Genomic DNA, 26,273 nt, shown 5'->3' with positions numbered 1-26,273 from the left:
CGCAACAGTGACTAATCCAAGCCAGAAACAGGTAGAAAAGAGCAGATCCTCTGAGCAACTACTACTACTACTACTACTACAACTACTACTACTACTGCTACTACTACTACTACTACTACTACTACTACTACTACTGCCACTGCTACTACTACTACTACTACTACTACTACTACTACTACTACTACTACTACTACTACTATTACTGTCACTGTGTTACTAGCCATCTCAGGTACGCTCAACATTCTCTGATTTATCAGCGTACAGGTAATGTACTACGTTACAGATGTAACTGCTCTGTTTTCACTTTAGTACATGCTATGTTATGTCATGTTAAGTTATGTAAGTTAAAAGTAAAGTTGTGCTATGTTATGTCATGTTATCTTATATTTTGTTAACTTAACTTACATTATGTCATGTCATGTGATGTCATGTCATGTGATGTCATTTTAAACTAAGTTATGTTAAAGGGATACTGTGAGATTCTAGCGCAATGACTGGAAGTCTACAGGTACATTAGCAATGCGACCGTACCTGTCGACGTCAAGTCACGTACCTGTAGCCTTCCAGTCATTGCGCTAATGCTAGTTAGCATTGGCTGGTGAAACAACCACTACCTTCCTTCATACTGCACACAGAGACATACAAATGGTATCCACGACTTCCGTAATCTTAGGTCGTCCAATTTGTTCTCAAATGATTGAACATTGGCTAATAGGAATGATGGAAGAGGCAGTCGGATCCTCACAAGGCACCCCGACCTACGTCCACGATATCTCCGTCTCGTCTTTCGTTTTTTACTTAACACTTAAAAAATATATACATTTAAAAAATGCATTGTTGGTTAAGGGCTTGTAAGTAAGCATTTCACTGTAATGTCTACACCTGTTGAATTCGGCGCATGTGGCAAATAACATTTGATTTGATTTGATTTGATTTGAACTGACTCTGGGAAGAAGGATGCCAGAATCTCGCAGTCTCCCTTTAACAATATTAAAAGTTATTAAAGGTGAAGTTGTGTTGTTATGATATGTAATGTCATGGTTATCTCAGCAGATCGGTTGGCAGGATGTCTCTGCTGCTTTGTTGTGCAGTGATGGCTCTGCACCTCGTAAAAGGTCAACATGAAACTTGAAACCAAACTGTGTGTGTGAACAGTTTAACTGTTAAACTAATTAAATAACAGCCTCTGTGTTCTGTTAGACAGGTAACTCTTTATCCACAATATAGCAGGGGGTGTAAAGCCATAACACATACGTTTTCCCAGCAGCTGACTTTGATTGATAATGTCAAACGCCGCACTGAAGTCTAACAAAACAGCCCCCACAATCTTTTTACCATCAATTTCTCTCAGCCAATCATCAGTCATTTGCGTAAGTGCCGTGCATGTTGAATGTCCTTCCCTGTAAGCGTGCTGAAAGTCTGTTGTCCATTAGTTTACTGTAAAAAAGCATTGTATCTGGGAAAACACCATTCTAAATGCTATAGAATATTTGAGGTGCTATTTGATCTAGCATAGTTTGCACTTTTGGGATTATTCCATTGATTGCTTCCAATGTACCGGTTAAACTAAGTGTGTTGTTGTTGTTGTTCCAGGGGTGGATGCTGCCTCGGGGGTGGTGAACACCACAGACCAGGAGGTGGTGGGGGTGGAGCCCCAGTCCCCATGCCCAGCCGGATGGCATCAGAATGGGCATCGCTGCTTCTCCTTCTACCCCGTCTGGGCCACCTGGTCCACAGCAGAGGTAACACTTGTAATAGGGAGAGACAGAGAAACTAAAGGCCAACTTGTAGTAGAGTTGGTTAGGCATTGATTTAGGGCAATTCCATGGTAATAGAATGACGCTAAAATCAGGCGCACATTTAATTCAGGAAATGTCATTTTCTAGCTTGCGTTGATCTTAGCTCCCCGAGGTAATGCCGGGCTTTAGCTCAGCGGGCTAACACAGTGTTCTCTGACTGTCCCTCCAGTCGTACTGCTCCCAGCACGGAGGGAATCTAGTGTCGGTTCACAGCCCGGGTCAACAGGTGTTTGTCCAGGACCTGGTCAGGAGACACACAGACCAGCCTGTCAGGATGGGAGGCTACGACGCAGCTCAGGTACACTGGGTTAATCAGTCAGTCAGTCAGTCACATGTTTAGTAATGTCTACAGGTTACACAGGTAAAATCTCAACATACTTTTGGTTTAAAAACAAAAAGAAGTGGTTTCAATCCATAAATCAATCAATCAATCAATGTTTTCCTGTGATTAGGAGGGGATGTGGCTGTGGAGTGACGGCTCAGCTGTTGATCATTTTTACTGGGAGGAGGATGAGCCCAGTAACTCTGGACAGGGGGAGAACTGTATGGAGCTACACACTGGAGGTACACACGTACACACACATACTCTCTCTCTCTCTCTCTCTCTCTCTCTCTCTCTCTCTCTCTCTCTCTCTCTCTCTCTCTCTCTCTCTCTCTCTCTCTCTCTCTCTCTCTCTCTCTCTCTCTGAGGACATTGAAATAATTGAAGTGTTGTTGGTTGTTGCCTTGGCAACAGCTGGGCAGGGATGGAATGGCGTGTCCTGTGGAGAGCTGAGGTTCTACGTGTGTTCGATGGAGACAAGGTAGCGGGCTAATACTGTCTTGTATCTGGCCACGTTTCTGCAGAGACCACATTAACAGTAAAATACATTCATGTCTTTTTTATTTTCATGTTCTTTTAGATCTGGTTTAGCAGCATTAGCAAGTCAGAAGCAAGCACACGAGAGAGGTAGGTATGTCTCGGCCCATTGTCTAGGCTAAACCGATCTAAGAGATCAAGAAGTTTGTGGTGTCTGATAGTGGGAAGTTACAGGTGCAGCACCTCGTTAGATGGCACTTGTCAGAACGCTGAGTGTGGATGTGGTGCAGGGAATCAAGCGCAGGAACAAAGGTGTTCGTCAACAGACTTTAGTAATCCAAAATAGAACTCCAAACAGGTGAAATAGCCAACCCAACCGGGAGGCAAGAACAAATTACGCACACACACAACAGTGCGTAAAAACAAGAAAAGGCGCACGCAGTGCGGACTCTCGACAACAAACAATACGAGAGAGAAAACCCATCAACAGTAACAGCTGACATAACAATCACACATAACACCTGACCCAACACACGATAACTAAATAGGAAACAAAATCAAACACTAACAAGGGACAGGTGTACAAACAGACAAAACCAAACAAACATGAAACATCGAACGGTGGCAGCTAGTACTCTGGGGACGACGACCGCCGAAGCCTGCCCGAACAAGGAGGAGGAGCAGCCTCGGCCGAAACCGTGACAGTACCCCCCCCTTGACGCGCGGCTCCAGCCGTGCGCCGATCCCGGCCTCGGGGACGACCAGGACGAAGCGGAGCAGGGCGCGTAGGGTGACCCCGATGGAACTCGGTCAGCAGGGACAGGTCTAATATGTCCCTCCTCGGCACCCAGCACCGCTCCTCCGGGCCGTACCCCTCCCACTCCACGAGATATTGGAGAACCCCCATCCGGCGTCTCGAATCAAGGATGGACCTCACAGTGTACGCCGGAGCCCCTCGATGTCCAACGGGGCGGAGGAGTCTCCTCTATCTCATAGTCCTGGAGTGGACCAGCTACCACCGGCCTGAGGAGAGACACATGGAACGAGGGGTTAATATTCCTGTAATCAATAGGCAGTTCTAACCTGTAACACACCTCGTTCAACCTCCTCAGGACTTTGAATGGCCCCACAAACCGCCGACCCAGCTTCCGGCAGGGCAGGCGGAGGGGCAGGTTTCTGGTCGAGAGCCAGACTCGATCTCCAGGTGCGTATACAGGCCCCTCACTGCGGTGGAGATCGGCGCTCGTCTTATGCCGACGGATGGCCCGCTGCAGATGGACGTGGGCAGCGTTCCATGTCTCCTCCGAGCGCCGCACCCACTCATCCACCGCAGGGGCCTCGATCTGGCTCTCGTGCCAAGGTGCCAGAACCGGCTGGTACCCTAACACACACTGGAAAGGGGTTAGTTGGGTGGAGGAGTGGCGGAGAGAGTTCTGCGCATCTCGGCCCACGGAACGTATCTCGCCCACTCCTCCGGCCGGCCCTGGCAATAAGACCTCAGAAACCTACCCACATCCTGGTTGACACGTTCAACCTGCCCATTACTCTCCGGGTGGTAACCCGAGGTAAGGCTCACCGAAACCCCCAACCGTTCCATAAAGGCTCTCCACACTCTGGAGGTGAACTGGGGGCCTCGATCAGACACTATATCCTCGGGTACCCCGTAATGCCGGAAGACATGGGTAAACAGAGCCTCAGCGGTCTGTAGGGCAGTAGGGAGACCCGGCATGGGAAGGAGACGACAGGCCTTCGAGAACCGATCCACAACGACCAGGATGGTAGTATTCCCCTGTGAGGGGGAAGGTCTGTAACAAAGTCCACCGAGAGGTGGGACCAGGGTCGTTGTGGAACGGGCAGGGGTTGTAGCTTACCCCTGGGCAAATGTCTGGGCGCCTTACACTGTGCACACACCGAACAGGAGGAGACATAAACCCTCACATCCCTGGCTAACGTTGGCCACCAGTACTTAGTGCTAAGGCAGTGAACTGTCCGGCCGATACCTGGATGTCCAGAGGAGGGGGACGTATGAGCCCAATAAATGAGGCGATCGCGTACCTCGAGCGGAACGTACGTCCGACCCACTGGACACTGTGGAGGACTTGGGTCGGTGCGTAACGCCCGCTCGATCTCTGCATCGACCTCCCATACCACCGGTGCCACCAGACAAGACTTTGGTAGTATGGGAGTGGGCTAAACGGACCTCTCCTCCGTGTCATACCGCCGAGACAGGGCATCTGCCTTCCCGTTCTAGGACCCAGGGATGTAAGTGATTTTAAACACAAACCGGGCTAGAAACATAGTCCAGCGGGCCTGGCGAGGATTCAGTCTCCTAGCTGCCCGGATGTACTCCAGGTTACGGTGGTCCGTCAAAATAAGGAAAGGGTGTTGAGCCCCCTCAAGCCAATGCCTCCACACCTTTAGGGCCTGTACCACGGCTAACAGCTCCCTGTCCCCTACGTCATAATTCCGCTCCGCCGGACTGAGCTTCTTAGAATAAAAGGCACAGGGGCGGAGCTTAGGTGGTGTGCCAGACCGTTGTGAGAGGACGGCCCCAATACCGGCCTCGGACGCGTCTACCTCTACCTGGAATGGTAAAGCGGGATCCGGATGCGCCAACACCGGCGCCGAGGTAAACAGGTCCTTCAGTCTCCCAAAAGCCCTGTCCGCCTCAGCAGACCACCGCAAGCGCACCGGACCCCCCTTCAACAGAGACGTTATGGGAGCTGCCACCTGTCCAAAACCCCGAATAAACCTCCGGTAATAATTCGCAAAACCCAAGAACTGTTGCACCTCTTTCACAGTGGTTGGGGTTTGCCAATTACGCACAGCTGACACCCGGTCAACCTCCATCTTCACCCCTGACGCAGACAACTGATAACCCAAAAAGGAGACCGACTTCTGAAAGAACAGACATTTCTCTGCCTTGACATATAGGTCATGCTCCAACAGTCTCCTCAACACTCGGCGCACCAGGGCTACATGCTCAGCTCGGGTAGAACTGTACACCAGAATATCGTCTATGTACACGACTACTCCCTGCCCCTGCATGTCCCGGAAAATCTCATCTACAAAGGATTGGAAGACTGAGGGAGCATTCATTAACCCATATGGCATGACGAGATACTCGTAATGACCGGAGGTCGTGCTAAATGCTGTCTTCCATTCATCGCCCTCTCTAATGCGCACCAAGTTATATGCGCTCCTGAGATCCAATTTTGTGAAGAACTGAGCACCGTGTAATGACTCCGTCATAGTCGCAATCAGAGGAAGTGGATAACTGTACTTCACCGTAATCTGATTGAGACCGCGGTAATCAATACACGGGCGCAAACCTCCATCTTTTTTCTTCACAAAAAAGAAGCTTGAGGAAGCGGGTGAAGTGGAGGCCCGTATGTATCCCTGTCTCAGAGACTCGGCGATGTAAGTTTCCATCGCCTTCCTCTCCTCTTGAGACAAGGGATACACATGGCTCCGCGGGAGGACTGCTCCTGACTGGAGATCTATCGCACAATCCCCCTGTCTATGAGGCGGCAGCTGCGCCGCCCTAGTCTTACTAAACACCAGTTTCAAATCCTCATACTCGGGGGGAATATGCAGTGCTGGCATTAGATTCAGACTTTCCACCGAGGTCGCCCCTATGGAAACACCCAGACACAGCCCCTCACACTGAGCAGACCACCCTTTAAGAGCTTTCTCTCGCCACGAAATAGTAGGGTCATGGGTAATCAACCAGGGAAGCCCCAGCACCACCGGATACGCAGGAGAGTCAATCAGATAGAGCTGAATCGTCTCCTCATGACCCCCCTGCGTCACCATCTTAAGGGGCGCTGTGACCTCCCTAATCAACCCAGATCCTAACGGACGGCTATCTAGGGCATGTACAGGGAAAGGCTGATCAACGGGAAGGAGAGGAATCCCTAACTCTACACAGAACTGGCGATCTACAAAATTCCCAGCTGCGCCTGAATCTACGAGCGCCTTATGTTGGGAACGAGGTGCAACCTGTGGAAAACAAACAGGCAAGGTTATGTGAACGACAGAAAGCTCTGGGTAAGTAGGGCGCCTACTCACCTGGGAGGACTCCCCAATGCGTGGCCTGCCTTCACCTCCACCGGGGGACCTTCCCCAACACCTAGCCGCGGTGTGCCCTCCACGGCCACAGTTGGTGCAGGGAACGCCCCCTCGGGTTCCTACTCCTCCGTTCTCTAGCGCCAGCACCTCCGAGCTCCATAGGGCTCGGCTCGGAGGTGCCGGAAGGTGGAATGGGCAACCCCCACCCGGGACGTCCACGGGTGGCGAGCAGGGTGTCCAGCCGAATGGCCATGTCGACCAGTTGGTCAAACGACAACGTGGTATCCCTGCACGCCAACTCTCTCTGGACGTCCTCCCGGAGGCTGCAGCGGAAGTGGTCTGTGAGGGCCCGCTCATTCCACCCTGCATCTGCCGCTAGAGTCCGGAACTCCAAAGCAAAATCCTGTGCGCTCCTCATCCCCTGTCGGAGGTAGAACAGACGCTCCCCCGCCGCCTTCCCTTCTGGTGGATGGTCAAACACGGCACGGAAGCGGCGGGAGAACTCCGCATAGGTAATAGTAGCGGCGTCTATTCTCCTCCATTCCCAACGCCTTGCCGGTGAGACAGGAGATGAGGGCGGAGACGCTCTCGTGTCCCGAGGGCGCCGGGTGTACGGTGGCGAGGTAGAGCTCCACTTGCAGCAGGAACCCTTGACACCCGGCAGCGGAGCCGTCGTACGCCCTCGGGAGCGAGAGCCGAATCCCGCTGGGTTCCGGAAGGGGGACAGGAGGACTGACCGATGGGGATGGTCCGGTAGGTGGGGGCGTGGGTACCCCGCTGCTTTCCCATCGGTGGAGAGTGTTCATCACCCGATCCAGGGCGTGACCGATCTGGTTGATCCTGTCCTCCTGCCCACGAAGACGGTCCTCCATAATGTCCGTTGGCGCGGTTGCTCCTGCTGATTCCATGGGTTGATGTGTGATTCTGTCAGAACGCTGAGTGTGGATGTGGTGCAGGGAATCAAGCGCAGGAACAAAGGTGTTCGTCAACAGACTTTAGTAATCCAAAATAGAACTCCAAACAGGTGAAATAGCCAACCCAACCGGGAGGCAAGAACAAATTACGCACACACACAACAGTGCGTAAAAACAAGAAAAGGCGCACGCAGTGCGGACTCTCGACAACAAACAATACGAAAGAGAAAACCCATCAACAGTAACAGCTGACATAACAATCACACATAACACCTGCCCCAACACACGATAACTAAATAGGAAACAAAATCAAACACTAACAAGGGACAGGTGTACAAACAGACAAAACCAAACAAACATGAAACATCGAACGGTGGCAGCTAGTACTCCGGGGACGACGACCGCCGAAGCCTGCCCGAACAAGGAGGAGGAGCAGCCTCGGCCGAAACCGTGACAGCACTCTGCCATAAAGATGACAGCTGTCTGATGATTAATGGCACTTGAGAACGCTACGCTATTATTTAAATCTCCCATGTTAAAAACTGACTTCCAACGTTCTATTCACTGTAAACAATGTGACTTACCTATCAGCTATTTTGACCACTTTCCCCAGCAGCTTCGGCAAAAACGTAGAGCATATTTTTTAGTCCTCTTCTCTGCTATTCAAACCTAACATCAGGACACAGAAATAACTTCTACCAATCAAACTATACAGCTGTTTTGGTAACTGCATCAACTACTTTAATGTAGCTATCTTCCCACTGTTGAAGTAAGTGCCATATAACTTTTAGAATGTTCTAATTGTAGCACTGTGGAAGCATGTCAGACCGATTATACCACACAGCTCACTCTAACCCACTAACCTTACCCTCTATAACAACCCCCACGCTAGCCACGCTACGATAGCGACCCCACTTACTATAGCTAACCCATGACCTACCTATCTAAAATAGCCTGGGCTATTTACTACTACTACTACAACAACCCACTGACGGCTACCATCAACTAGTTTTACAACGGTCACTCCCTCTACTAAACAAGCCTACAAAATGTAACACTAACAAACTTCTAAACTACTTCCACTAGATGCTCTATCATAGTTCTTCCTCAAATAATATCCTAAAAACTTTACTAATTCCTTATGAGTGAAAGTCTAGTAGTGTGACTGTAGTTGTTAGTGATGAAAGATGTGATCTAACTGCCCCACACTCCAAAGTAATAAGGTTCATATAGTAGTCTATCAAAGTAATCAGACCAGATATTGGAATATATTTTTTAAACTTTTGACTATATTTCACTACTTCGCTTAAGTAAAGCGTTTCAAAATGTGTTCCACTGCCACAAAAAATACTTGTGAAGAGGTAAAGCAACCCCCAGTTTTTCTTCATGGAAATTTGCAAAGAAAAAGCCATATCTCAGACTGGCCAATAAAAAGAAAAGATTAAGATGGGAAGTCTGAGATATGGCTTTTTCTTTGCAACTCTGCCTAGAAGGTCAGCATCCCGGAGTCGCCTCTTCACTGTTGACGTTGAGGCTGGTGTTTTGCAGGTACTATTTAATGAAGCTGCCAGTTGAGGACCTGTGAGGTGTCTGTTTCTCAAACTAGACACGCTAATGTATTTGTCCTCTTGCTCAGTTGTGCACCGGGGCCTCCCACTCCTCTTTCTATTCTGGTTAGAGCCAGTTTGCGTTGTTCTGGGAAGGGAGTAGTACATAGCATTGTACGAGATCTTCAGTTTCTTGGCAATTTCTCGCATGGAATAGCCTTCATTTCTCAGAACAAGAATAGACAGACGAGTTTCAGAAGAAAGTTCTTTGTTTCTGGCCATTTTGGGTTGAGGTCGGGTGATTGTGGAGGCCAGGTCATCTGATGCAGCACTCCATCACTCTCCTTCTTGGTCAAATAGCCCTTAGACAGAGAATGCCAAGAGTGTGCAAAGCTGTCATCAAGGCAAAGGGTGGCTTCTTTAAAGAATGTCAAATTTAAAATATATTATGATTTGTTTAACACTTTTTTGGTTGCTGAATGATTCCATATGTGTTATTTCATAGTTTTGATGTCTTCACTATTGTTCTACAATGTAGAAAATAGTTTAGAAAAATAAAAAATCTTCAATGAGTAGGTTTGTCCAAGCTTGTGACTGGTTCTGTAGGTGTACTGTAATCAAATGAAACAAATTAAATGATTGAAAGAAACAATGTTTAGCAGGCGCTTGTTTGCATCAAGCCTGTCTGTTCTTCATATGAACATGTATTGCAATGTGAAATATGTATTTCTAGATGAAACACTGATTAAGTTTGGTGTAAAGTGACTGTATGGTTTTGTGTGTTGTAATAGTCAATAGAAAAATGTGTTTAGAGTTTTGAAACAGCTGCCTTTTTGATTATCTGTTTTGAGTTTTGTACTAAGAGTTGCTAAAATGTAACACATACTTATGAAAACTGCACCAAAGCAACAAAAAAAATGTCCTCTGTAGCTCAGATGGTAGAGCACGGCGCTTGTAACGCCAAGGTAGAGGGTTCGATCCCCCGGGACCACGCATACACAAAAAAATGTATGCACGCATGACTGTAAGTCGCTTTGGATAAAAGCTTCTGCTAAATGGCATATTATATTATATTATTCCTCCCCCCCAGAACTGGTTGAAGAGGTGAGTATTTATGACGTCCTGTGGGAGACCAGTAAGAGAGTAGCAGATGAGACCCTCTACTCAGCCTTCCTCAGAGGGATGTATACCAGACGTCTGCCTGCCCGCTGCTACGCTGACTTCTGCCACCAGGAGGCGCTATACCTGGACAGAGTCATCACCATGCTGCAGGTGAAAGGAAAATACATTAAATAAAACTAATACCGTAAAGTTTTACTTTCTATGACTGTGATACGTGGTTGTCGTCCCTAGCTATCTTAAGATAAGTTGCTCTGGATAACAGTGTCTGCTAAATGTGTGTGTGAGTGCCAGGTGCTGATCAGAACAGTCCAGGGTCCCCCAGACATCATGCTGTTTCTCCAGACAACACATCAACACTACCAGGAGTCTCTGAAGGAGGCCCAAAACCAAACTCCACCACACCTGGTAAGAAGCACTTATAACAATCACCCTTAATATACAATTTAAGATAATATATCTTAATATATAATTTAAGAGGACTTAAAGCAAGAAAAACAACGAACGTAGTAGTTGATTTATCAATTCAATAAACCTTCCATAAACTTTTTCAATGACCCTTATTTAACATTTTTGTTTTGGTTGAATTCAAGTTCAATTACTCAGGTTTTAGTGTATTTAGACCCACCCCAAAATGGAAATCAATAGTTTAAAATCTCTGCTTTCTTTTCCCTTTTTGATTCCCTTTAGTTCATTCAGTTCACTTCATAGTATTTTAGCATTACAATAATATTCCCTTTAGTTCATTCAGTTCACTTCATAGTCTTTTTAATTTACCGGATATTTGAGAAATCGATATGCATTCAGATCCAACCTGGCGCAGCCAGCGCCATCAATAAACGAGAGATGTTGGCCAAATGAGTCACATTTACAAACTTTAAAAACAGATATAATTAATGACAAAAACACTATTCCTTCTGTTTCGCAAAACTTTATAGCCTAAACTTTATACCTATTTTTTTTAAATTGTTTTTTTAGGCTACTTTCCTAAAACAATAATTGTCCACTAAATGTATCAGGGTATTGCATGCAAAGGCCTATAGGCTTAGGTGTTCACTGTATGATATTCATATTTTAATAAATATATATATATATATATATATATATATATATATATATATATATACAGTGCCTTGCAAAAGTATTCATCCCCCTTGCCGTTTTTCCTATTTTGTTGCATTACAACCTGTAATTTAAATGGATTTTAATTTGGATTTCATATAATGGACATACACAAAATAGTTCAAATTGGTGAAGTGAAATGAAAAAAATTACTTGTTTCAAAAAATTCTAAAAAATCAATAACGGAAAAGGGGTGTGTGCATATGTTTTCAACCACTTTGCTATGAAGCCCCTAAATAAGATCTGGTGCAACCAATTACCTTCAGAAGTCACATAATTAGTTAAATAAAGTCCACCTGTGTGCAATCTAATTTTCACATGACCTGTCACATGATCTCAGTATATATACACCTGTTCTGAAAGGCCCCAGAAAAAAGCCATTGCTTAAAGAAGAAAAATAAGCAAACACGTTTGGTGTTCGCCAAAAGGCATGTGGGAGACTCCCCAAACACATGGAAGAAGATACTCTGGTCAAATGAGACTAAAATTGAGCTTTTTGGCCATCAAGGAAAACGCTATGTCTGGTGAAATCCCAACACCTCTCATCACCCCGAGAACACCATCCCCACAGTGAAGCATGGTAGTGGCAGCATCATGCTGTGGGGATGTTTTTCATCGGCAGGGACTGGGAAACTGGTCAAAATTGAAGGAATGATGGATGGCACTAAATACAAGGAATTTCTTGAGGGAAACCTGTTTCAGTCTGCCAGAGATTTGAGACTGGGATGGAGGTTCACCTTCCAGCAGGACAATGACCCTAAGCATACTGCTAAAGCAACCCTCAAATGGTTTAAGGGGAAACATTAAGCCCAAACCTCAATCCAATTGAGAAACTGTGGTATGACTTAAAGATTGCTGTACACCAGCGGAACCCATCCAACTTGAAGGAGCTGGAGCAGTTTTGCCTTGAAGAATGGGCAAAGAGACATACCCCAAGAGACTTGCAGCTGTAATTGCTGCAAAAGGTGGCTCTACAAAGTATTGACTTTGGGGGGGTGAATAGTTATGCACGCTCAAGTTCTCAGTTTCTTTGTCTTATTTCTTGTTTGTTTCACCCCCAAAAATATTTTGCATCTTCAAAGTGGTAGGCATGTTGTGTAAATCAAATGATACCAGCCCCCCAAAAATCTATTTTAATTCCAGGTTGTAAGGCAACAAAATAGGAAAAAGGCCGAGGGGGGTGAATACTTTCCCAAACCACTGTACTGGGGATAATGGGGAAGATGGGCGACACCTGGAGGGGGGTGGAGACAATCACAAAGACAGGTGAAACAGATCAGGGTGCATTCTCTGTGTAAGGGCTATATTACCAAGAAGGAGAGTGATGGAGTGCTGCATCAGATGACCTGGCCTCAACAATCCCACGACCTTAACCAAATTGAAATGGTTTGGGATGAGTTGGACCGCAGAGTGAAGGAAAAGAAGCCAACAAGTGCTCAGCATATGTGGGAACTCCTTCAATACTGTTGAAAAGCATTCCAGGTGAAGCTGATTGAGAGAATGCCAAGAGTATGCAAAGCTGTCATCAAGGCAAAGGATGGCTATTTGAAGAATCTCAAATATAAATTTAATTTTGATTTTTTTAACACTTTTTTTGGTTACAACATGATTCCATATGTGTTATTTCATAGTTTTGATGTCTTCACTATTATTCTACAATGTAGAAAATAGTAAAAAAAAAAAAAAAAAAATGTTTAATGAGTAGGTGTTGTAAAACTTTTGACCGGTAGTGTATAATGTGGCATTTAACAGTGGCGGCACAGGAGGCTGAACCCCGAAGTAGGGCTTCAGATTGAACACAGTGTGTGTTTTCGTCACCTTCCATTCTATTCCATAGCTGACAGGACCCCAACTGTCTCATCACTGTTGCTGGACTGGACCACTTCAGCTCAAGACTTGGACGAGAAGTAGTCCGACGCTTTAGAAAGTGGATGCGCCCAGACCATATCTCCCGGCAGAAAACTGTGCATTATAGTATTTGGCTTGTCTGGCCTGGCATATGCCCCCCTCTGTTGGACTTCTTATGCCTGCTGTGTCTCCAAGAGGTTGGAGGGTGGGATCAGCCTGTCCAGAGGCCCTTGGAGATTCCTCCCCATGGAAGGCTCAGGAGTGGGGGTTTCTGCTTATTTCATGTTTTGCCGTGTTGATGGCATAACGGAACTCAGGAAGCCACTGGTCCCAGTTCCTGTGGTGTTCTCCCACAAAAGAGGCAATCGTAGTCTTGAGAGTACGATTGTCTCTCTCCGTAAGATTGGATTGTGGATGGTAATTTGTGCTGAACTGGTGGTGTCATCCCCCATGACCTGCAAAGATCCTCCATAACATTGCCTGTGAACTGGAATCCACGATCAGATATGAGGAGCTGAGGATGAAATTCACTATCCTTCAGGAAAAACATTTCAACCCACTTAGTAAATTAGTCGATGCGAATTGATGACCACCAGACAACCTCCAAGATGCAAAGAAAAGTCATGGAAGTAATCCAGAAAACAGGAGACAAGGGATCTCTTTCTACTATGACTCGATTTGTAGACTGTTACTGTTATATATGTGGCAGTGTCACACTCTGCCTTGGGCCATCAGAACAGAACCACACCTGGTAACGAGCTCTCTCCTCTCTACAGAACCTCCCTATCTCAGCAGGTCACAGGGTAAAACACCCGTCTCCTCCTCCTCCTCTTGGTTTATGCCAAGATGGCGCCGACGGAGAAGGGTGACATCTTACAGGTTGCAACCCAACTTTGCAGTAACTTTACCCTGCCTTCATGTGCATACTGTATCAACCTCAAATACCTCGTACCCCTGGTGTGCTCATGATGAACTGGAAATCGACGGTGTTATCTTCGTCCTGAGTCTTTTCTTCGTCTCTTCTTGGCTTCTTCAGTCTAGTCCAGTCGCTGAAGATAAAGGGAGGCTGATTGATCTGGTACTGGTACTCCCTATATATAGCTCCACATTGATCTGGTACTCCCTGTATATAGCTCCACATTGATCTGGTACTGGTACTCCCTGTATATAGCTCCACATTGATCTGGTACTCCCTGTATATAGCTCCACATTGATCTGGTACTGGTACTTCCTGTATATAGCTCCACATTGATCTGGTACTGGTACTCCCTATATATAGCTCCACATTGATCTGGTACTCCCTGTATATAGCTCCACATTGATCTGGTACTGGTACTCCCTGTATATAGCTCCACATTGATCTGGTACTCCCTGTATATAGCTCCACATTGATCTGGTACTCCCTGTATATAGCTCCACATTGATCTGGTACTGTTACTCCCTATATATAGCTCCACATTGATCTGGTACTCCCTGTATATAGCTCCACATTGATCTGGTACTGGTACTCCCTGTATATAGCTCCACATTGATCTGGTACTGGTACTCCCTATATATAGCTCCACATTGATCTGGTACTCCCTGTATATAGCTCCAAATTGATCTGGTACTGGTACTCCCTGTATATAGCTCCACATTGATCTGGTACTCCCTGTATATAGCTCCACATTGATCTGGAACTCCCTGTATATAGCTCCACATTGATCTGGTACTGGTACTCCCTGAATATAGCTCCACATTGATCTGGTACTGGTACTTCCTGTATATAGCTCCACATTGATCTGGTACTGGTACTCCCTGAATATAGCTCCACATTGATCTGGTACTGGTACTCCCTGTATATAGCTCCACATTGATCTGGTACTGGTACTCCCTGTATATAGCTCCACATTGATCTGGTACTGGTACTCCCTAAATATAGCTCCACATTGATCTGGTACTGGTACTCCCTGTATATAGCTCCACATTGATCTGGTACTGGTACTCCCTGAATATATCTCCACATTGATCTGGTACTGGTTCTCCCTGTATATAGCTCCACATTGATCTGGTACTGGTACTCCCTGTATATAGCTGCACATTGATCTGGTACTGGTACTCCCTGTATATATGTCCACATTGATATGGTAATAATAGTCCCTGTATATAGCTCCACATTGATCTGGTACTGGTACTCCCTGTATATAGCTCCACATTGATCTGGTATTGGAACTCCCTGTATATAGCTCCACATTGATCTGGTACTGCTACTCCCTGTATATAGCTCCACATTGATCTGGTACTGGTACTCCCTGTATATAGCTCCACATTGATCTGGTATTGGAACTCCCTGTATATACCTCCACATTGATCTGGTACTGCTACTCCCTGTATATAGCTCCACATTGATCTGGTACTGGTACTACCTGTATATAGCTCCACATTGATCTGGTACTGGTACTCCCTGTATATAGCTCCACATTGATCTGGTACTGGTACCCCCTATATATAGCTCCACATTGATCTGGTACTCCCTGTATATAGCTCCACGTTGATCTGGTACTGGTACTCCCTGTATATAGCTCCACATTGATCTGGTACTGGTACTCCCTGAATATATCTCCACATTGATCTGGTACTGGTACTCCCTGTATATAGCTGCACATTGATCTGGTACTGGTACTCCCTGTATATATGTCCACATTGATCTGGTAATAATAGTCCCTGTATATAGCTCCACATTGATCTGGTACTGGTACTCCCTGTATATAGCTCCACATTGATCTGGTATTGGAACTCCCTGTATATAGCTCCACATTGATCTGGTATTGGAACTCCCTGTATATAGCTCCACATTGATCTGGTACTGCTACTCCCTGTATATAGCTCCACATTGATCTGGTACTGGTACTACCTGTATATAGCTCCACATTGATCTGGTACTGGTACTCCCTGTATATAGCTCCACATTGATCTGGTACTGGTACCCCCTATATATAGCTCCACATTGATCTGGTACTCCCTGTATATAGCTCCACGTTGATCTGGTACTGGTACTCCCTGTATATAGCTCCACATTGATCTGGTACTCCCTGTATATAGCTCCACATTGATCTGGTACTCCCTGTATATAGCTCCACATTGATCTGGTACTGGTACTCCCTATATATAGCTCCACATTGATCTGGTACTCCCTGTATATAGCTCCACATTGATCTGGTACTGGTAATCCCTGTATATAGCTCCACATTGATCTGGTACTCCCTGTATATAGCTCCACATTGATCTGGTACTGGTACTCCCTGTATATAGCTCCACATTGATATGGTACTGGTACTCCCTGTATATAGCTCCACATTGATCTGGTACTGGTACTCCCTGTATATAGCTCCACATTGATCTGGTACTGGTACTCCCTGTATATAGCTCCACATTGATCTGGTACTCCCTGTATATAGCTCCACATTGATCTGGTACTGGTACTCCCTATATATAGCTCCACATTGATCTGGTACTCCCTGTATATAGCTCCACATTGATCTGGTACTGGTACTCCCTGTCTATAGCTCCACATTGATCTGGTACTCCCTGTATATAGCTCCACATTGATCTGGTACTGGTACTCCCTATATATAGCTCCATATTGATCTGGTACTCCCTGTATATAGCTCCACATTGATCTGGTACTGGTACTCCCTGAATATAGCTCCACATTGATCTGGTACTGGTACTTCCTGTATATAGCTCCACATTGATCTGGTACTGGTACTCCCTGAATATAGCCCCACATTGATCTGGTACTGGTACTCCCTGTATATAGCTCCACATTGATCTGGTACTGGTACTCCCTGTATATAGCTCGACATTGATCTGGTACTGGTACTCCCTGAATATAGCTCCACATTGATCTGGTACTGGTACTCCCTGTATATACAGTGGGGAGAACAAGTATTTGATACACTGCTGATTTTGCAGGTTTCCCTACTTACAAAGCATGTAGAGGTCTGTAATTTTTTATCATAGGTACGCTTCAACTGTGAGAGACGGAATCTAAAACAGAAATCCAGAAAATCACATTGTATGATTTTTAAGTAATTAATTTGCATTTTATTGCATGACATAAGTATTTGATCACCTACCAACCAGTAAGAATTCCGGCTCACACAGACCTGTTAGTTTTTCTTTAAGAAGCCCTCCTGTTCTCCACTCATTACCTGTATTAACTGCACCTGTTTAAACTCGTTACCTGTATAAAAAACACCTGTCCACACTTAATCAAACAGACTCCAACCTCTCCACAATGGCCAAGACCAGAGAGCTGTGTAAGGACATCATGGATACAATTGTAGACCTGCACAAGGCTGGGATGGGCTACAGGACAATAGGCAAGCAGCTTGGTGAGAAGGCAACAACTGTTGGCGCAATTATTAGAAAATGGAAGAAGTTCAAGATGACGGTCAATCACCCTCGGTCTGGGGCTCCATGCTAGATCTCACCTCGTGGGGCATCAATGATCATGAGGAAGGTGAGGGATCAGCCCAGAACTACACGGCAGGACCTGGTCAATGACCTGAAGAGAGCTGGGACCACAGTCTCAAAGAAAACCATTAGTAACACACTACGCCGTCATGGATTAAAATCCTGCAGCGCACGCAAGGTCCCCCTGCTCAAGCCAGCGCATGTCCAGGCCCGTCTGAAGTTTTCCCAATGACCATATGGATGATCCAGAGGAGGAATGGGAGAGGGTCATGTGGTCTGATGAGACAAAAATAGAGGTTTTTGGTCTAAACTCCACTCGCCGTGTTTGGAGGAAGAAGAAGGATGAGTACAACCCCAAGAACACCATCCCAACCGTGTAGCATGGAGGTGGAAACATCATTCTTTGGGGATGCATTTCTGCAAAGGGGACAGGACGACTGCACCGTATTGAGGGGAGGATGGATGGGGCCATGTATCGCGAGATCTTGGCCAACAACCTCCTTCCCTCAGTAAGAGCATTGAAGATGGGTCGTGGCTGGGTCTTCCAGCATGACAACGACCCGAAACACACAGCCAGGGCAACTAAGGAGTCGCTCCGTAAGAAGCATCTCAAGGTCCTGGAGTGGCCTAGCCAGTCTCCAGACCTGAACCCAATAGAAAATCTTTGGAGGGAGCTGAAAGTCCGTATTGCCCAGCGACAGCCCCGAAACCTGAAGGATCTGGAGAAGGTCTGTATGGAGGAGTGGGCCAAAATCCCTGCTGCAGTGTGTGCAAACCTGGTCAAGACCTACAGGAAACGTATGATCTCTGGAATTGCAAACAAAGGTTTCTGTACCAAATATTATGTTCTGCTTTTCTGATGTATCAAATACTTATGTCATGCAATAAAATGCAAATTAATTACTTAAAAATCATACAATGTGATTTTCTGGATTTTTGTTTTAGATTCCGTCTCTCACAGTTGAAGTGTACCTATGATAAAAATTACAGACCTCTACATGCTTTGTAAGTAGGAAAACCTGCAAAATTGGCAGTGTATCAAATACTTGTTCTCCCCACTGTAGCTCCACATTGATCTGGTACTGGTTCTCCCTGTATATAGCTCCACATTGATCTGGTACTGGTACTCCCTGTATATAGCTCCACATTGATCTGGTACTAGTACTCCCTGTATATAGCGCAACATTGATCTGGTACTGGTACTCCCTGTATATAGCTGCACATTGATCTGGTACTGGTACTCCCTCTATATATGTCCACATTGATCTGGTACTAATAGTCCCTGTATATAGCTCCACATTGATCTGGTACTGGTACTCCCTGTATACAGCTCCACATTGATCTGGTACTCCCTGTATATAGCTCCACATTGATCTGGTACTGGTACTCCCTACATATAGCTCCGCATTGATCTGGTACTCCCTGTATATAGCTCCACATTGATCTGGTACTCCCTGTATATAGCTCCACATTGATCTGGTACTGGTACTCCCTGTATATAGCTCCACATTGATCTGGTACTGGTACTCCCTGTATATAGCTCCACATTGATCTGGTACTGGTACTCCCTGTATATAGCTCCACATTGATCTGGTACTGGTACACCCTGCATATAGCTCCACATTGATCTGGTACTGGTACTCCCTGTATATAGCTCCACATTGATCTGGTACTGGTACTCCCTGTATATAGCTCCACATTGATCTGGTACTCCCTGTATATAGCTCCACATTGATCTGGTACTGGTACTCCCTGTATATAGCTCCACATTGATCTGGTACTCCCTGTATATAGCTCCACATTGATCTGGTATTGGTTCTCCCTGTATATAGCTCCACATTGATCTGGTACTGCTACTCCCTGTATATAGCTCCACAATGATCTGGTACTCCCTGTATATAGCTCCACATTGATCTGGTCCTGGTACTCCCTGTATATAGCTCTACATTGATCTGGTACTGGTACTCCCTGTATTTAGCTCCACATTGATCTGGTACTCCCTGTATATAGCTCCACATTGATCTGGTACTGGTACTCCCTGTATATAGCTCCACATTGATCTGGTACTGGTACTCCCTGTATATAGCTCCACATTGATCTGGTACTGGTACTCCCTGTATATAGCTCCACATTGATCTGGTACTGGTACTCCCTGTATATAGCTCCACATTGATCTGGTACTGGTACTCCCTGTATATTGTTGTGTATTTTGTTTTATTCCTCCTGTTACTTTTATTTGTATTATTATTTAAAACTCTGCATCAATGAGAAGGGCTCGTAAACATTTCAAGTCTACACCAGTTATATTCAGCTAGTGACAAATAAAATGTAATTAGATTTTCCTCCTCCTTTTCCTCCTTCTCCTCCTCCTCTTCCTCCTCCTCCTCCTCCTCCTCCTCCTGCCTATAGAACCTGTCCTCCATCCAGCCCTCTGCAGCCGTGCGTCAGTACCTCCAGAGCTTCCATGACATAGTGAATGAGGAGCCCATTTACTGGCTGGTGTCTCTGCTGCCCAGAGCCCTGCTCAGACCTTACCTGGCACAGCACCTGCCCCTGGGAGAGAGGACCAGACCAGGCCCCATGCCCTGCCTCTACCCCTGGCTAAGCCTCTTCCCCTGCCCCTGCTACCAGTGGGGGGGAGAGGACATGAAGTCAGACCAGAGAAACCAGAAGGACAAGTCAGGGTCATATTACAGGTATCTTGAGGATATTATAATGTATTACAACTGATACAATATAATGTATACTGATTGATATTGATGATGTAATGTATGCTGATTGATATTGATGACATTGATTGCCTATGGAGGTTTATAACGTCTCAACTCCACATTGTTGTGTTTAATCTAGTGTGGTAATATTGTGGAGTGACACTTTTCTAACCTGTCTCTCTCTCCAGGCCTCTACTGGAGAAGTACCAGGATGTGATAGACGTCTATAAGGCTGTCAACATCTTCAGAGTCCAGATGATCAACGAGAAGGCTCTCTTCACCTCCAGGTAAAGTTAGCCTAACTTAGGTCTGCAGTTAGCCTAACTTAGGTATGCAGTTAGCCTGGTATTGCTATTTAAGTCTACAGTTAGCCTGGTCCTGCTATTTAAGTCTACAGTTAGCCAGGTCCTGCTAACTAAGTCTACAGTTAGCCTGGTCCTGCTAACTAAGTCTACAGTTAGCCTGGTCCTGTTATCTTAGTATACAGTTAGCCAGGTCCTGCTAACTACTGTAAGTCTACAGTTAGCCTGGTCCTGCTAACCAAGTCTTGCCAGGTCTCCCTCGCAAAACAGGCTGTCAACCCTACGGGATCTTCTTAGCCTGGGTACCAGTCTACTTTGTGATAACATTCTACTCCTTGCCACTCCTTGTCATGCGAAATACAGTGGGGGAAAAAAGTATTTAGTCAGCCACCAATTGTGCAAGTTCTCCCACTTAAAAAGATGAGAGAGGCCTGTAATTTTCATCATAGGTCAACTGTCAACTATGACAGACAAAACGAGAAAAAAAAATCCAGAGAATCACATTGTAGGATTTTTTATGAATGTATTTGCAAATTATGGTGGAAAATAAGCATTTGGTCAATAACAAAAGTTTCTCAATACTTTGTTATATACCCTTTGTTGGCAATGACACAGGTCAAACGTTTTCTGTAAGTCTTCACAAGGTTTTCACACACTGTTGCTGGTATTTTGGCCCATTCCTCCATGCAGATCTCCTCTAGAGCAGTGATGTTTTGGGGCTGTCGCTGGGCAACACGGACTTTCAACTCCCTCCAAAGATTTTCTATGGGGTTGAGATCTGGAGACTGGCTAGGCCACTCCAGGACCTTGAAATGCTTCTTACGAAGCCATTCCTTCGTTGCCCGGGCGGTGTGTTTGGGATCATTGTCATGCTGAAAGACCCAGCCACGTTTCATCTTCAATGCCCTTGCTGATGGAAGGAGGTTTTCACTCAAAATCTCACAATACATGGCCCCATTCATTCTTTCCTTTACACGGATCAGTCGTCCTGGTCCCTTTGCAGAAAAACAGCCCCAAAGCATGATGTTTCCACCCCCATGCTTCACAGTAGGTATGGTGTTCTTTTGATGCAACTCAGCATTCTTTGTCCTCCAAACACGACGAGTTGAGTCTTTACCAAAAAGTTATATTTTGGTTTCATCTGACCATATGACATTCTCCCAATCCTCTTCTGGATCATCCAAATGCACTCTAGCAAACTTCAGACGGGCCTGGACATGTACTGGCTTAAGCAGGGGGACACGTCTGGCACTGCAGGATTTGAGTCCCTGGCGGCGTAGTGTGTTACTGATGGTAGGCTTTGTTACTTTGGTCCCAGCTCTCTGCAGGTCATTCACTAGGTCCCCCCGTTTGGTTCTGGGATTTTTGCTCACCGTTCTTTTGATCATTTTGACCCCACGGGGTGAGATCTTGCGTGGAGCCCCAGATCGAGGGAGATTATCAGTGGTCTTGTATTCCATTTCCTAATAATTGCTCCCACAGTTGATTTCTTCAAACCAAGCTGCTTACCTGTTGCAGATTCAGTCTTCCCAGCCTGGTGCAGGTCTACAATTTTGTTTCTGGTGTCCTTTGACAGCTCTTTGGTCTTGGCCATAGTGGAGTTTGGAGTGTGACTGTTTGAGGTTGTGGACAAGTGTCTTTTATACTGATAACAAGTTCAAACAGGTGCCATTAATACAGGTAAAGAGTGGAGGACAGAGGAACCTCTTAAATAAGAAGTTACAGGTCTGTGAGAGCCTGAAATCTTGCTTGTTTGTAGGTGACCAAATACTTATTTTCCACCATAATTTGCAAATAAATTCATAAAAAATCCTACGATGTGATTTTCTGGAATTTCTTTCTCAATTTGTCTGTCATAGTTGACGTGTACCTATGATGAAAATTACAGGCCTCTCTCATCTTTTTAAGTGGGAGAACTTGCACAATTGGTGGCTGACTAAATACTTTTTTTCCTCACTGTATAACTTGGCATATGACACGGAGTACAGGAAGTGGAATCCCAACTAGCGCATTTGGTTTGTTGAAAGTTGTGGGAACGTACATTTTTGATTTACCATTGGTTCTGGGGACGAAGCCATGACTTTACTGACCGGTAAAATTGAAGGTTATTTAAACGTTCTGAGAACGGAAGTGAAAACCTTGCCTGTTCTGGTAACGTTAAGTTTTAGGTTGAAGGTAGGTTCTGAGAACATCTTACTATGGTTCCCTGAAAGTTTTCCTGGGAGGTTTTATTAACGCTCTGAGAACAGAAATTATAGGTTATACATTTACATTTTAGTCATTTAGCAGACGCTCTTATCCAGAGCGACTTACAGTTAGTGAGTGCATACATTATAAAAAATGTATTTTTCATACTGGCCCCCCGTGGGAATCGAACCCACAACCCTGGCATTGCAAACGCCATGCTCTACCAACTGAGCTACATCCCTTATTTATTATTTGAAGTATTTTTAACAACTTCCTTAAAACGTTCAATGAATGTTTCAGTAAGACTTTTAATAACACTGTTAGCTTATTTGGGGTTAACTTTTTTTAACTCCAAGCACAGATAGGACCAAGGGCGCAACTTTGGTTTTAGAAGTGGGGGGGGGACATAAGCTGGCGGGGGGTCTGGGGTCCTCCCTCTGATTGATTGTGTAGAAATCCAGGAAATTAAACAATCTAATATTACCCTTTTGGAGTCACTTTTATTGTAAATATGTTTCTAAACACTTCTTCATGAATGTGGATGCTACCATGATTATGGATAATCCTGAATTAATCGTGAATAATGATGAGTGAGAAAGTTATAGCTGCACAAATATCATAACCCCCCCAAAAATGCTAACCTCCCCTGTTATTGTAACGGTGAGAGGTTAGCATGTCTTGGGGGTGTGATATTTGTGAGTCTGTAACTTTGTCCTGTCCCCTAAATCTGTTTGTTTCTGTCGCCCCTCTCTAGGTGAAGCTGTAGCAGTGCAGCTGTATAATGCAGGAAGCTGTGTGGGTGTGGCTGTGTGATTTCACGCTGGGCTGGACTGTTCCTCTTGTCAGACATATTCCAATATTCCACTTTTATGTTTGAAACTTCCCCCCAACAACTACTGTTTAAACTGTATTAATGCAATAACTCAATGAATGCACAAATCTAATAATTGTCAACAAAGGGGCTAAAATGAAATAAAAAAATGTTTAGGTAATAAAAACATAGAATGAAACAACTGTGTGAACTGTAAAACTGTATTTATTTTTATGGATATTGCAATATGAATATTAGACAACCAATCACATTGCTGTGCGCTACCACAATTTGAAGAATTGCTCTGGCTAGCCAATAAACAGACTGTATTCCCACCAAGAATTGACCAATCAGAAAAAGCTAGGGTTGCCCCACTGGCAGTGGGCTAGTATTTGAATGCTCCATTGTATAAACAATTCCATTTTTCCTGTGTGCATATTTCATATTCATGTTGGGTCCACTGATTTCAAACAATTAGAGTACAGTTGTCCTTGTCACTTCGTCCTCAAATTCTGTGTCTTTAATTATTTCCTGGATTTACAATCAAAACAATTTAGCTAACATTACGGTTTTGATGTAAACCTGATCTTAAATTAATAGATTCAACTCTTTCTCTTTGGGATGAGGGGATTGAGAAAAATATAGGTTTTTATGTCAGAATTTATGGTATGGATGACGATGACTGTTTTACATGGTGAGGAGCTAGGATAGTCAGAAGTCAGATGGCTTTCTCCTGTCAGATTTTCACGGTAAGAAAAAAACGATTCTAGGCTAAATACAGCAGCTCATGTCTGGATTCGATACCGGATCGGCGTTTGCGAGTGTGTCATTTGTGGTAGAAAATGAGCCCCCAAATTGGCTACAATTATTCATTCTTGGTAGCGCAACCTCAACTGATGTCCAAACGTGTGCATGCATTCATGCTTGTTTTTAAACTGGGCCTGGTTACCTTCAGACGAGTCCCGTGATACTCGTGGGGGTCGTAGAGAAAAACGGAGAACACCATGTTCCTGAGAGTCTCCCCTTTACATAGTAGTTTGTAGGTCAAACCGTTCGGGGTTTGTATCATTTGATTTACAGACGTTTTCGCGAGAAGACCGATTTTCGGTACGTCTCAATGTCTGACAAACACCGCTCTAGCTCTGCCAACTTTCACCGCAGATGCGGAAGTGCGAAATAGGCAGATGTGGTGGATTGAGACAGATACCTCTACCTTCAACTGATGGATTTTGAGGTTAATGTCACGATCGTCGGATACAGAGGACCAAGGCGCAGCGTGGAAGGTGAACATACTTATTTATTAAATGATTACACGAACAAAACAACAAATCGATACGTGACGTCCAAAGGTGCAAACCACAAACCTACACAGGAACAAGATCCCACAAACACAGTGGGAAAACAGCCTGTCTAAATATGGTTCCCAAACAGAGACAACCAGCAACATCTGACACTCGTTGCCTCTGATTGAGAACCACTCTGGCCAACATAGATATACATGAACTAGAATAAACAAAGAACACTCACACCCTGGCTCAACATACAAGCGTCCCCAGAGCCAGGGCGTGACAGTACCCCCCCCCCCAAAGGCGCGGACTCCGACCGCGTCAACCAAATACCGCAGGGGAGGGACCGTGTGGGAACTCCGCCTTGGTGGCGGATCCGGCTCCGGGCATGATTCCCACTCCCTCTCTAACCCCCCAAAGTACCCCTGGTCCGGTCTGGCCCTGCTGGCCGGAGCTGGACTAAACACCGGTGGAGCGGATTGCTCTAGCTCCGGTTTGGAGCGGACTAACGACGCACACCACTGGCTTGGTGTGGGGAACAGGAACAGGCCGGACCGGGCTGGCGACGCGCACCACCGACTTGGTGCGGGGAGCAGGAACAGGCCGGACCGGGCTGGCGACGCGCACCACAGACTTGGTGCGGGGAGCAGGAACGGGCCGGACCGGGCTGACGACGCGCACCACTGGCTTGGTGCGGGGAGCAGGAACGGGCCGGGCCGGGCTGACAATGTGCACCACTGCCTTGGTGCGAGGAGCAGGAATGGGCCGAACCGGGCTGACGACGCGCACCACTGGCTTGGTGCGGGGAGCAGGAATGGGCCGAACCGGGCTGACGATGCGCACCATAGGCTTTGTGCGTGGAGCAGGAACAGGCCGGGCCGGGCTGACAACGCGCACCACAGGCTCGATGCGAGGAACAGGAACAGGCCGGACCGTACTGGGGACACACACCACTGGCCCTACGCGGGGATCAGGAACGGGCCGGACCAGACTGGTAACACACCCCAGTACCTCTCGCCGTGCCTCTACACTTTCCCTCCCCTCTGTGACCAGTGGCCCCCTTAACCTGGCGGCCTCCTCTGCAAACCCGCTGGACCGCTCTATCGCGGCCTCCTGCTGCCCCGTCGTCCACGGCGTGAGCCCCCCCCTAAAAAATTTCTGGGGGTCTCTCCTCCCCGTGGGCCAGGCCCAGTCGAGGTTGATGTCCTTTAGCGATACCTCTGGCGTTGGCTCCTGGACACGCTGCTTGGTCCAGTGTTGGTGGGATCTTCTGTCACGATCGTCGGATACAGAGGACCA

At 46.0% G+C, this 26,273-nt stretch overlaps 1 protein-coding gene across 1 annotated transcript; it reads left to right on the top strand.

Moving 5' to 3' along the window:
- The first annotated feature begins 212 nt into the window (after positions 1 to 212).
- Positions 213 to 23,635, top strand: LOC121562441. The gene is made up of 12 exons (XM_045216297.1): positions 213 to 229; positions 1,054 to 1,115; positions 1,594 to 1,742; positions 1,969 to 2,097; positions 2,252 to 2,363; positions 2,536 to 2,602; positions 2,702 to 2,748; positions 10,221 to 10,402; positions 10,544 to 10,657; positions 20,087 to 20,373; positions 20,577 to 20,675; positions 23,632 to 23,635. The coding sequence occupies exons 2-12, from the start codon at positions 1,067 to 1,069 to the stop codon at positions 23,633 to 23,635; spliced, it is 1,239 nt and encodes a 412-aa protein (XP_045072232.1). The 5' UTR covers positions 213 to 229; positions 1,054 to 1,066.
- The last annotated feature ends 2,638 nt before the right edge of the window (positions 23,636 to 26,273 follow it).

Source organism: Coregonus clupeaformis, unplaced genomic scaffold (genome assembly GCF_020615455.1).
Source record: "Coregonus clupeaformis isolate EN_2021a unplaced genomic scaffold, ASM2061545v1 scaf0672, whole genome shotgun sequence".
NCBI lineage: Eukaryota > Metazoa > Chordata > Actinopteri > Salmoniformes > Salmonidae > Coregonus > Coregonus clupeaformis.
Note: the sequence above shows the minus strand (reverse complement) of the source record. Positions and strands in the feature narration are given on the sequence as shown.

Bases quoted from the DNA above. Each gene is read 5' to 3' on its own strand.
- LOC121562441 (XM_045216297.1), top strand. From the start codon at position 1,067: ATGTCTCTGCTGCTTTGTTGTGCAGTGATGGCTCTGCACCTCGTAAAA. The intron at 1,743-1,968 runs GTAACACTTGTA...CTGTCCCTCCAG, and splicing joins CCACCTGGTCCACAGCAGAG to TCGTACTGCTCCCAGCACGG. The intron at 2,098-2,251 runs GTACACTGGGTT...TCCTGTGATTAG, and splicing joins GAGGCTACGACGCAGCTCAG to GAGGGGATGTGGCTGTGGAG.